This window comes from Camelus bactrianus, chromosome 9 (genome assembly GCF_048773025.1).
Source record: "Camelus bactrianus isolate YW-2024 breed Bactrian camel chromosome 9, ASM4877302v1, whole genome shotgun sequence".
Taxonomy (NCBI): Eukaryota; Metazoa; Chordata; class Mammalia; order Artiodactyla; family Camelidae; genus Camelus; species Camelus bactrianus.
Genome location: NC_133547.1, coordinates 11473275 through 11486665, shown reverse-complemented (window position 1 = coordinate 11486665; position 13391 = coordinate 11473275). Strand labels below are relative to the sequence as shown.

The following is a 13391-nucleotide window of genomic DNA, read 5'->3' as shown; positions in this document are numbered from 1 at the left end:
CGCTCCCCTCCTTCGCCTGCGGTCCAGCACTGCCCTCTCCGCCCGCCACTTAGGCTGGGAGGCGTGGCCGTATCCGGCCTTCTACGAAGGCGGACCCAGTGCCCCGCCTCCGAGCTCTAACCTCCCAGGGAGGGGCGGGGCGAGAGTGGGCCATGCCCACCGCTCTCTCTTGGCTCACGCCCCCTCTGTCAGGGCCAAGAGGCTGATCCCGGACTTAAACACTACACCCCAGGGTCTCCTCGAGGCTACCAGGGGAGAATGTGAGGGAGGATAGTGTAGGTGTGTGAGTGCTACATGGTGTAACTGCGTATCTGTGTGCCCATGTGACCCTGTGTGATTCTGTGAATAACTCTAAGGGAGAGCATGGTTGTGGATGACACCATGTGCCACCCTCTGTGTGTAACACTGTATTACAGTGTAAGACTATGTGTGACACCACGTGTGGCAGGCATTGGTGCTGTCCTTGTGTTACCTTGTGGTGACACTGGATGACAGTGTGTCAATCTGTGACGCTGTAAGCATCGATGATGCTGGGGGATATGGTGTGAGTGTGGGACATGTGAGATGCATTACATGGGAGCGTGTCACTGTTGGACTGTGACAGGGTGTGACATTGCATGTGTCATGTAAGGTGTGTAACACTATAACACCATTTGAGTGTGGCTGTAGGTGTTACTGTAGTTGTGATGCTATTTATGACCTGTGACTCTGTGATGCATGAGTGTGACAGTGCAGGACGTATGACCCCCATGTGAATGTGTAACTGGTGTAATAAGTTTGTGTATAAAAGTGTGACACTGTGTGATGGTGAAGCCGTGGTGATGTGTGAGTATATGACACTTTGTGACCCCATGGAAGTGTGCGACTGTGTGTGACACATGTGTGCTTATGTATGACTCCGTGTGAATGGTGGTGGCACTATTTGAGTGTTTTACGTTGTGTGAAGCTGTCGGGCACAGCTTGAGTGTGGGAACTAGTGTGAGCTTGTTACTGCGTGAGACAGTTTGAATATTTGACCCTGTGTGACCCCAAACGAGGAGGTGACTGTGTGTGTGGATGTGGATAATGTTTGTGACGCTGTATATGACCCCGTGTGTGTGGCAGTGTGTGACTGTGTGTGACGTTACCTCCGGCCCCTGCATCTGTGCATCGCACACCGTGGCCGAGTGTGTGTCCGTGCGTGGGCCAGCGCTGCAGGCGGTCGGGGTTGGCAGGGGACCGCGGGCGGGAGGGGGTCCCGGGGGCGCGCCGAGCGCGGCGTCCGCGCGAGCGGGAGGAGGCGCGCCGGCGGCGGCGCATGCGGATCTGGCCGAGCGGCGGGGCAGGTGGGGCCGGGCCGAGCCGAGCCGGGCCGGGCCGGGCCGGGCCTCGGACGCCGACAGGGAGGGCGGTCGGGCACGACGAGCAGCGGGGACAGCGGCACCAGCGGCCGCGGGCCCAGGTGAGCGGCGTGGGGGCGGATAGCCCCTCCCTTCAGCATCTCCCCACCTGCCCGAGCATCCCTCCCCCGCGCGCCGTGGGCATGGCCTGAGCCCCCAGGGTCTCCCCGGCTTGGGGAGGCAGAGGGTCGAGGGCAGAATCAGCCCCTACCCCTCAACCCAGTCCAGCCTGCGCGCCATACGTGGGTCTTCCAGACAAGCCTGTCCTTTCCAGGCCCCCCTCCTTGGGAACGGTGACTAGACTGCGGAGAGAGAGAGGCGCGGCCTTGGAAGGGTTAAAGAATCCAATCCTAGATTCCAGCCCTAGCCTCGCGGAGCCAGCCTTTTCTGGGGCCGCAGGACACCCCTTTCCACCTCCCCCACCGCTCTCCCTTCTCCATTGAATCACGTAATGGCCAGGGCTGTTCCCCCGCCGGCCTGACTGAGAGCTCACCAAGCGCTAAGTGCCTCCCCATCTCCAAGTACCCTCCATTGAGGAAACAGTTGTGCTCACCGTTTAACAGAGAGGGAAACTGAGGCACAGAGACGCCAAGTTAAAGATAATCGGGTTTAAAGATACAGCAAGAATAAAGCAGGACTTGGAACTCATTTCTGTCTGACTCCAGCACAGGCACTTTGATTTGCTAAGGTATGTGACCAGAGGATGACTAATAATAGCAAGGCTGGTGTTTTGAGGACTTACTGTCAACTGGATACCATGTTTCCTGCATTATTAATTCTCTCATTTTCAAACATGCCCCAGGAAATGGGTACTATTATCATTAATTAACATTTTACAGATGAACAAACTGAGGCCCAGAGAGGGGAAGTGACTTGGCCAAGGTCACACAGGTGGTAAGTAGCTATGTGTCCACTTACAGCTTTCCATGGAAGAAGGGAATAATAATAATGGATTTTGGAGTGTCCACTGAAAGGGACAGCCTCTGCTACACTGACCAAGACCTAGATCCTGACTTCCTAAAATCGGGTGGGTTGACAACTATCTGAATATTTTGAGGAGGACATTGATCTCTTCCCAGTTCCCTCCTTTCTTAGTCTTAGAATCAGGTTTGGGGTCCCAGAGGGTGGAAGAGTTATATCTAATATCTCTCATCCCCTTAATTTTCATATTTACAATCTGGCAGTGTTCTAGAACATAGCTCTGGAGTCAGACAAAATGTCAGTTAGCTATTGCCACAATAATGCTGGTTATTGCCACAATAACCACCCCCCCCAAAAAATAAACTTAAAAAAAACACAAGAAACCACCCCCAAACTCAGTGTCTTAAAACACTAAGCATTTATTTAGTTTCAAGTCTGAGGTCAGTGATTTAGGCTGGGCTCATCTGAGATTATTCACAAGTTGCAATGGCTAGGGGGATCCTGACTGTTGATTGCTCTAGCTGACCTTGGCTGTGATAAGGGCCTTGGACCTGGACTAGCCTAGCAGTGTTTTTCTCATGGCCACTTTCAAGCACTAGAAAAAGCATGCAAGATCTCCTGAGTCCTGGGCTCAGAACTCACCAGCACTTCCATCTAATTCTGTTGGTCAAAGCAAGTCATGTGACCAAACCCAGAGTCAAGGGGTGGGGCATATCTCCCCACCTCACTCTCCCACTCCTCCCATCCCCAGAGTAGAACACTGATTTAAGTGGGAAAGGGTGTGGCTATAAGGATGAAGAATTGAGGGCATCAGTGCAATTCGATCACAGTGCCAAGTTTGAACCCTGGCTAGTTACTAGCTGTGTGACCTTAGGCAAGTGAATTAACCCCTCTGTGCCTCAGTTTCTTCCTCAGTAAAATAGGCTTAATAATACCTTTCTTTAGGGAATTAAATTTGTAGGAATTAAACAAGATAATGCATATAAAGTTCTGAGCATAGTCCAAGTGCTCAATAAAAGTTAATAATTGTTATTATTGTATTTTAGATTTCTATTGATAACAATGTTATCATTCTAACAAAAATAACAGTGACAATTTGCCCAGCCTCTACCCTGTGCTAGGTGCTAAGCTGGGTGCTTGACCACAGCCCTACAATGTGGTCAGGGTAAACATTACTGTCATTATTATTATGTCCCTTCTAAACACAGAGAAACCAACGATGAGAGAGGGGACAGGACTCACAGCCAATCACTGTTAGAAGTGGGACCTCTGAACTCAGGCCCTGTTTCTAGCCCTAACATTGCCTCTCCCCATCCCCAGGCTCACCTTCCCTGATGGCGCAGGTACCAGGGGAAGTGGACAACATGGAGGGGCCCCCAGCCCCTAACAATAACAACCCTGCATCCCGCTGGGAGAGTCCGGATCGGGGCTGGGAGCGGGAGCAACCAGCTGCTTCCACCGCGGGCGCCTCACTCTTCGAGTGCTCCCGGATCAAGGCCTTGGCAGGTACCTGGAGGAGAGCTGGGGTGGGAGGGCGGTTAGGGAGGGAGGATGCTGCTGTGGTGGTGACTCTGTACCTCAGTGCCTGAGAACCTTGATGGCCTGCAAGATGGGAAGAAAGTTACAGACATTTAGAACTTGAATCTTTAGACCAGCCAATAGAACTTTCCACACTGATGGAAACATGTTCTCTATCTGTGAAGTCCAATATACTAACCACTAGTACTTGTGGCTGTGAGCAGTGGAAATGTGCTACTTGAGGGACTGAATTTTTAATTTAATTTCTTTTTAATTAATTTAAATTTAAATAGCCACATGTGGCTTGTGGCTGCTGTATGGAGCCAGAGAACCTTAGAAATGTACAACCCCAGAAATGTGGGACTTTGTAAGCATACTTCCTTAGAATCCTCGGATCTTAGGACCTTGGAACGTCACACTCAGAAATTCTTTGAACCTGAGGGCTTTGAGAATGGAGACTCATGGAAAAAGACTTTCGTAATCACAGACCTTAGAAATTTTAATCATTGGCTCCTAGGATCTTAGAACCTTAGAAACCGAAACTCTTATACAGATAGATCCTTAGGGCTTTATAATTCTAAACCTTTAGAATTTCAGATTAGAAGCGTGGATCCTGAGAACTTTGAGATAAAATGACCACACCTTCATGCTTTTTGCACTGAAACCCTTAGTCTTGGGACAACTGGGATGGTTGGTCACCCTGCTTTGATGTTTTAAAACAATATAAGCGAAGACCAGAGCACTGTATACTTACAGAATCTTCAGACCTTAGACCTTTGAAATTGTAGGCCGTTGATCCTTAGGACTTTGTATTCCTGGGGCTTTAGAACCTCAGAGGTGTTTAATCATCAGCATTAAAGCTTTATGATGTAGCTGGAGATGGTCATACTATGTGAAATAGGCCAGAAAGAGAAAGAAAAATGCCATATAATATCACTTATATGTGGAATCTAAAAAAACAAAAAGAGAGAGGAAAAAAGGACTCAAATGAACTTATTTGCAAAACAGAGACAGACTCACAGACATAGAAAACAAACTTACGGTTACCAGGCAGGGAAGGGGGTGGGGAGGAATAAACTGGGAGTTCAGGATTTGCAGATACTAACTACAATATATAAAATAGATAAACAACAAGGTCCTACTCTATGGCACAAGGAACTATATTTAATACCTTGTAATGGCCTATAATGAAAACCAATATGAAAATGTACATATATGTATAAATGAATCACTATGCTTTAAACCAGAAATTAAGACAACATTGTAAAATGACTATAATTCCACTTAAAAAATGAAAAAAAAGCTTTATGAGCAAAGGCCCTTCAGAGACATGTAACTCCATAGTCATAAGCCTTTAAAACATTAGACCCTTAGCACATTGACCCTTGGGAATGTTACTATCTCAAAATCATGGAGTGTTATACACATAAAATATATATTGTCATAGTCATGAAATCTTAAAATCCAAAAGTCAGAATCAATTCCCTCAGCATCTCAGAGTTTTAGTAACTCAACATCTGACAGTCATTGGCTCTACAATACTAAGATCCTTAGAATTTTATAAGATGTCAAGCAGGTTGTTTTATAAGATGTCAAGGGTCTCTGGGAAGCAAGGGACATACACAAGTGAGTGGACTGGGGACCATGGTCAACTGGAGAACAGCACCCTGGTCGCTGGCTCTAGCCATGGGGAAATACAGGCCCAGAGCTGCTGGCTCTGATGTTTATATGCAGTTTCCCAATTAAAAAAACAAAAACAAAAAAACTGAATGTAGCAGGGAGGGTATAACTCAAGTGGTAGAGTGTGTGACTAGCATGCACCAGGTCCTGGGCTCAATCCCCACTACCTCCTCTTAAAAAAAAAAAGCCTAATTACTTCCCTCTCCCTACAAAAAGAATTCAAAAACCAAGATAATTAAAAAAAAAAAAAAACTGGAATATGACACAAAATCTTAACCAGATTCAACTCATGGTTGGCTATCTTCCTGTGGTTGAGACACCTCAAATGATATAAACATATACTCATGGAAACTGAAAATTGAATTTCTAGTCTTGGATTTGAAAACTTGGGAACATATCAACCTTAGAATTCCTAGAATTTCTTATTTCATCTACAAAATATTCAGTGCCTGCTCTGTGTTTGGCCTGTACTGGACAATATAAGGGACATACTGGTGAATAAGGCAGCTCTGGTCCTGCCCCTGCAGGGCGCCCAGTCCAGCGCGAAAGTTAGATCCAGCCAGATCGTGATGCTACAGAGGTATCAGGGCTGAGATGTGGGAGGCAAAGGTGGAGGACTGTAATGTGGAAGCCTGGGGACTGTAGGAGCCCAAGTGAGGGGCCGGATCCAGTCTAGGGAATCAGAACGCTTTCTGGAGGTGGAGATGGCTAAGCTGAGCTCTAAAGGATTAACAGGAGTGAACCTTGGCAGGGGGGTGGAAATAGCTCAGCAGTAGAGTGCATGCTTAACATGCAAGTGGTCCTGGGTTCAATCCCCAGTACCTCCATTAAAAAATAATAAGTAAATAAATAAATAAACCTAATTACTTCACCCCCGTCTCCAAAAAAAAGTGGTGAACCTTAGAGTCGAGAGTGGAAGAATATTCTAGAGAGAGGGAACAGCAGAGGTAAGATTTCCAGAAGTTGGGAGTGGCTGGAGTGAGGTGGTGAGTAAATAATGATGAGAGAGGAGCCAGTGGATTCCAGATCTGGAAGGGCCTTGTACATTCTGGAGAGTGTGAGGCTCCCAGGGAGCTACAGTACGATTTGAATGCAGAGGTGGGATGTAGTAACATGAGGATCAAGGACTATTCAACTCTTAGAACCACTGATTCAGAGAACACCAGCCCTGGATGACACCTCAGACAGCATCTGGTCCAGAGAAATGTAGGAACCTCCTTTAAGGAAAAAAAATTTCTTAAACTGTTAGAACTATGGTTTTCTTAAATGCACAAAACCACACAACTCTGTTTATATCTGTTATTGCCTAAATTCTCTACAACTAAAACACATCATTTGGATTCTAGACCCAAACCACAAAACCAATTGACTTCAACATAACAGTAACTTTGTGATGCTGCTATCCTGTTGTTCAAAATGCTAATAGGATGTAGACAACTAGGGCGCATTTTCTTTTGGGTCCCTTTGCCCGCTTCTCTCATGGTTTTTGTCTATTCAAACTAAGGCCAAACCTCTAAGCAGAGTTCTCAGTAACATGTTTTTGCATGAAGACAATTAAAAAATTTGTCTGGATCCCATGCTCAAAGAGTTCCTGTAATCATGCTCCACAGTGTGTGGCTTGCTGTTGTCTGGCGTCTGTGTGAGTCCTCTTGCCTCTTAACCTACTCATTTATTCTGTTTTATTCCCATATGTCACATCAGTGCCCTCTCTCCTATATGCAACAACTGTTTTTTTCCTTTTTCTCCCCTGTGTATTTGTTTTCATGTTCTTTTTCATTAAAGGTTATTGCAGGATATTGAATACAGTTCCCTGTGCTATACAGAAGAAATTTTTTAAAATCTATTTTTATATATAGTGGCTAACATTTGCAAATCTCAAACTCCCAAATTTATACCTTGCTATACCCACTTTCCCCCGGTAACTGTAAGATTGTTTACTATGTCTGCGAGTCTGTTTCTGTTTTGTAGATGAGTCCACTAGTGTCCTCTTTTTTTCTTTTTTTAGATTCCATATATGAGTGATATCATATGGCATTTTTCTTTCTCTTTCTGGCTTACTTCATTTAGAATGACAGTCTCCAAATCCATCCATGTTGCTACAAATGGCATTATTTTATTCTGTTTTATGGCTGAGTAGTATTCCGTTGTGTAAATATCCCATAACTTCTTTAGCCAGTCATCTGTCTATGGACACATTTCCAATTGTTTTAATGCGGATCTTTTCCTTTGCATGTGGATGACTGTGAAATGTGCATTGCTAATTAGTGTGCATGTATCCATATATTTTAACTCTTTATTAAAAGTATTACATGCATATAGAAGGGCAGATATAGTGTGAGTGTCCAGGATTTCCACAATTAGTGCCCCTTTGTAACTAGCACCCAGATCAGGAAACAGAATTTGACAGCCCCAGAGAAGCCCCACTCAGGCTGCCTCTGTATCACTACACCCCAGAGTAAACACTGTCCTAACTTCTAAGAGTGTACATTGAATTTGCTAGCAACTGAACTTTATATAAACAGAATCAAGCAGTGGGTACCCTTCTGACAACTGGCTTCGTTCACTCTACACTTCCTCTTATGAGATTCAATTCATCCATGTCTACCTCTACTTGTATATCATCCCTTTTCATTGCTGTATAGTATTCCACAATGCGAATGTGCCCTAACTTATCTGTTCACCTGTTGGTGAGCATTTGAGGTGGCTTCGAGTTGGGGATATCACAAACTAGATTACTACAAACTGGTAATTAGTAGTATTACAAATTGTTGCGTTGTTTCCATAGTGCAGTGGTTATCACATTCGCCTGACAAATTGTTGCCGCTCTAAACTTTCTAGTACGTGTTTTTGGTGGATATAAGCACTCATTTCTGATGCTTAGACCCACCTGGGAGTGAAATTATTGGGTCACAGGGTAGGTGTAAATCTAACTATAGAAGAAACTTCCAGTTTGTATAATTTTACTTTCCTCCAACAGTGTATGAGCAATTCAGTTGCTGTATATCTGACCCTTGATGGGGTCAGTCTTTTAAATTTTAGCCATTCTGACAGGTGTGGATTCTATTGTGGTTTTAATTTGCATTTTCCTGATAGCTAATAACATTTAATGAGGTGGAGCACCTCTTCATATATTTAGTATTTGGATATTCTCCTGTGAAGTCTTGTGCTTGTTTTCCTATTACTATTCTTACTTTTTGTTTTGTTTTGTTTTGTTTTGTTTTGTTTTGTTTTGTTTTGTTTTGCAGGAGTTCTTATATATTCTGGGTACAAGTCCTTTGTCAGATACACTTGTTATGAATATTTTCTCCTACGATGTGGCTTACCTTTTCATTCTTTTAATGTTGCCTTTTGATGAACAGTATTTCTTCATTTACAAGTAGTCTAATTTAATAATTATTTAATAATTATTTCCTATTTGGCTAAGATTTTGTGTTTTGTGTAAGAAATCGTTGACTACTCCAAGATCCTGGAGATATTCTTTGATGTTTTCTTCTAAAAGCCTATTGTATCCCTTTTGTACTTTATAAGCCAAATGGTATTTACTATATTTATTACTGTGTACAGCATGGGTCAAGGTTCTTTTTCCCCCCATGTGGACATCCAGCTGACTCAGCTCCATTTATTGAAGACTTCCCTTTCCCAACTGAACTTCAGGTTCACTCTGTCACGAATCTGGGAGCCCCCTATGTGTGGGTTTGTGAATGCAGGCATTGCTAATTGATGCGTATTTTACTATATCTTTATTGCATTTTTTGCATTATTTTCTCATTCAGCGTTATGCCTTCTAGCCTCAAGACTCACCCCTGGGGCTCTGTGTGCCTCTACTCTGTTGCTGCTAACTGCTGCATGGAGTCTGTGGTGTGCATTCACCATGTTCCACTTTCCCAGTGATGGAGACCAGGCTGTCTCCAACCCCCAGCCTGCCCTGCTCCCTCCCCGCAAATAGCACTGTATTGAACAACATCATACATGCTCCTTGTAAACCAGTTTGGAAAAGTTTACGGGACAGATACATAGGGAAAGAATTGCTGGGTCATGGTGGGTATATGTTGATTTAATTTGACTCAGATCACCTTCTGAATGGCTGCCCTAGTCCAGAACTCCCACTGGCAGACATGAGGGTTATGATGGCCCCACATTTCTAATAATACTTGGTATCTCTGGCTTCCTAACTTTTCCCAGACTAATAGCCAAACATATCATTTACATATGAAGTCTCACTCTATGCTTCCTTCTTAACCAGTAGTAGAGAAGGGAGTAGCTATTCCCTGCTCCATGAAAATCTCAATGTATTAGATATGAAAAAAATCTCAAGATATAAAAAATTAAAACTTTATTCTAAGGAAAAGCATTTCACTTCTGACTGGTGACTACCATAGTGGAAAAGAAAATATAAATGCTAAAATAACTCAATATGAGCACAGTGGCAGAGGTAGGACCATGATCTTTTGGCTTGGAGTCTTGACAGCTTAAAGGTTTGTGTACCAACTTGAGTGCCAGGAAGAAGTGGATAGCTCCCTCAAAGGGGTAAAATTAAGGTGAGTTTAATGAAAGGATGATTTACAGAGGTGTAGGCAGGGTTGTGAGAGCTTACAAGGGTGATGGAGACCTCTAGGGCCTCGGGCAGGGAAGGGAGTGAGAGGGAGGAGCACGGAGTAGAGAGAGACACCAGGCCCTGGCAGAAGATGGTCAAGCAGGGAGGGAATAAGTTGCTCAGCCACTTCTTTCTCCTCTCATCTCTGGCTAGCCAAACCCAACCGACAGTCTAAGGCCTGTATGGGCCAGGGAGCCCATTCACATGGTCTACACCAGACAACTCCCCTGGGCCCAGAGCAGGTGCAGAAGAGTGGAGGCGGCACCGGAGGGGCAGACGAAAGATACCCAGCAAGGCAGCCAAACACTCTCACCAACGCAGTAAACATTCAGTGTCATCTTATATCAGAAGTGGCACTCTGGGACATATTTGGTTTCAGCCCCACTGTGTTTTATAAAAACATAAATCAGTTGCCAACGTTTAAAAATAGGGAGATTTTGTCTCCAGATTTTTGGCTCCTCGTGGACTATAATATATTATGGCAACACTGAGCCTTTGTTCCTGGGAGGCTCTGTTCTCCGGGGCCGTGTGGCCACTGCCCCACTTCAGGAAGGCCTGGTTGCCTGGCCCCTGTGGGCATTTCAGCTCTGGACCCCAGCTCTGTGTTAATGAATCACAAAACCTGAACGCTCACAGCATAGTCCCCTCTATGAAGTCACCATCCAGATGGTCCAGGATTTGTTTCTATTAATTTTCCTTGGGTACCATTGAAATGAAACTAAAAATTAAAAATATTCTCATGGATCCTTGTCTTCCAAGTATGAATTGCCAAACGTCCAGGGTCCCCCAGAACCCACTGACAAACCTCTTATTGATTTTTTTTCTTTTTTGGGGGGGAGGAGTGGCCAATTAGGTTTATTTATTTCTTTATTTTTAATGCAAGTACTGGGAATTGAACCAAGGACCTTGTCCATGCTAAGCATGTGCTCTACTACTGAGCTATACCCTTCCCCCAAACCTCTCATTTTGGAAATGGGAAAATAGAGGCCCAAAGAGGAGGGATGGCCTCTCAAAGTCACACAGTGGCCATCAGTAGAGACAGGACTGAATCCAGTTGTCCTCATTCTGCACCACACTGGGGATGTGCCAAAGTTCCAGTCGGGCCTCCGCAGTGGCCACAATCTGCTATGGGCATCGGTTGTGGGAAGGCAGAATCACCAAATACCCAATTCAGCGTCTTTTCTGTCATCGATTCCTCATGTGTGATCAATGATCATCCTATCCAAACAGCACAAACCCCACATTTAAACAAACGAGATAGGCCATTTGGATTTACTGCTTGTTTCTGTATATTCATTTTCAAACTAAAGGCAAACATTCAAGATCCAACTTTGCGGGGACGGGTATAACTCAAGTAGTAGAGCACATGCTTAGTATGAACAAGGTCCTGGGTTCAATCCCTGGTACCTCCTCTCAAAATAAAGAAATAAATAAGCCTAATTACCTCCCCCCTTGAAAAAAAACCTAAACAAATAAATGTCACTCTTCCAAAAAAAAAAAAAAAAGATCCAACTTGAAGCACAAAGAAATACAAAAGATAAAAAAAGTTGGGGGGAGGGTATAGCTCAAGTGGAGTTCATGTTTAGCATACAGGAGGTCCAGGTCCTGGGTTCATTCCCCAGTACTTCCTCCAAAAATAAATAAATAAGTAAACCTAATTACCTTCCCCCACCAAAACAAACAAACAAACACACACACACACCCAAAAAGAAATACAGGTCAATTTACTGCAAGTTTTCTAGTTACGTGTATTCTCTACTGCCAGAATCAAATGTAATATTTGGAAATGTTATAAAAAGTGAATTTTAGGAAGAAAAGTTATTGTGAGGTTTCAGATGGTTAAAATTGGGAATAAACTGGTAATACAAATCATAATTTCTGCACTCATAGGGAACTTAAAAGTATGACTGCTAAATATTTAGTTATAAATTGTTAATCATCAGGGAAATACAAATCAAAACAACATTGAGATGCCACTTCATACCCGCTGGGATGACCATAATAAAATTAAAAAAAAAAAGAAAAGAAAGGAAAATGACAAGTGGTGGTGAGGATATGGGGAAATTGGAACCCTTGTACATTGCTGGTGGGAATGTAAAATGGTTCAGCCACTTTGGAAAACAGTCTGGAAGTTCCTCAAAAGATTAAACATAGAGTTACCAGTTGACCCAGCCATTTTACTCCCAGGTTTATACTCAAGATAACTGAAAACATGTGTCCGGACAAAAACTTATACCTGATTGTTCATAGCAGCATTGCTCATAATCACCAGAAAGTAGAAATAACCCAAATGTCCATCAGCTGATGGACATTTAGATAAGTAAAATGTAGTATATCTACCCAATGAGATGCTATTTGGCTGTAAAAAGGAATAAAATACTGATACATGCCACAACATGAATGAACCTTGAAAATATGCTGAGAGAAGGAAGTCAAGACATAAAAGGCCGTATACTGCATGATTTCACTTATGTAAAGTGTCCAGAATAGGTGAATCCGTAGAGACAGAAAATAGATGAATGATTGCTGAGGGTTAAGAGAAGGGGGAGTGGGGAGTGACTGTTAAGTGGGTACAGGGTTTCTTCTTGGGGTGGTAAAAATCTTCTGGTATTCGATAGTGGTGATGGTTGCACAACTCTGTGACTATGCTAAAAACCACTGAATTTACACTTTAGAAGGCTGAATTTTATAGTGTGTGAATTACTGCTTATAGTAAAACTTATATATTAAAAAAAAAGACAGTAAGATAGATCCCAAACAATTTCTTTGTAAGCAAGTGAGGCAGAAGTCTCGCACATCCTCCCACTACCCTCCTGTTGGTAGTCCCAAGCTTACTCCTTGCCCCAGGGATGTTGGAAACCTGGCTGTCTGGCTACTAGAGAGGGGAGACATGGTTCCTGCCCTCAGGGAATGTTCATTCTGGCATATTCCTTCCTTTTCATTCCCCACAGACATTCAGTGGCCAACTCTTAATAACTCTACAGTATGCCCCCTTCTTCCATTCCCTCGGCTTCTGCCCTCGTCCAACTTCATTCTCTGTCTCTCTGGGGTCCTTTCCCTCATCTCCTCCCTGGGCTCCGGGCTGCCATTCTTGCCCTCTGTGAGGTACCCTTCCCACAGCAGCCAGAGATGTCCCTGAAACCCAACTCTTATCCTGTCCTTCTTCCTCCTAACCCTCTATGGCTCCCTAATGTATGTCCCCACTAAACTGAGCTCTGCCACAGAAGGGCTTTGTCTGTATTCAGAGCCTAGAACAGCATGGGGCACATAGCGGGTGCTCAAATATTGAAGGAATGAAC

General features: G+C 44.1%; 1 protein-coding gene across 1 annotated transcript in view; it reads left to right on the top strand.

Moving 5' to 3' along the window:
- The first annotated feature begins 1201 nt into the window (after window positions 1-1201).
- Window positions 1202-13391, top strand: part of SPTBN4 (spectrin beta, non-erythrocytic 4) — a 68557-nt gene continuing 56367 nt past the window's right edge. The window contains exons 1-2 of the mRNA XM_074369638.1: window positions 1202-1441; window positions 3621-3806. Coding sequence (XP_074225739.1) covers window positions 3635-3806 — 172 coding nt within the window. The 5' untranslated portion in view covers window positions 1202-1441; window positions 3621-3634. The remainder of the gene's footprint in view (window positions 1442-3620; window positions 3807-13391) is intronic.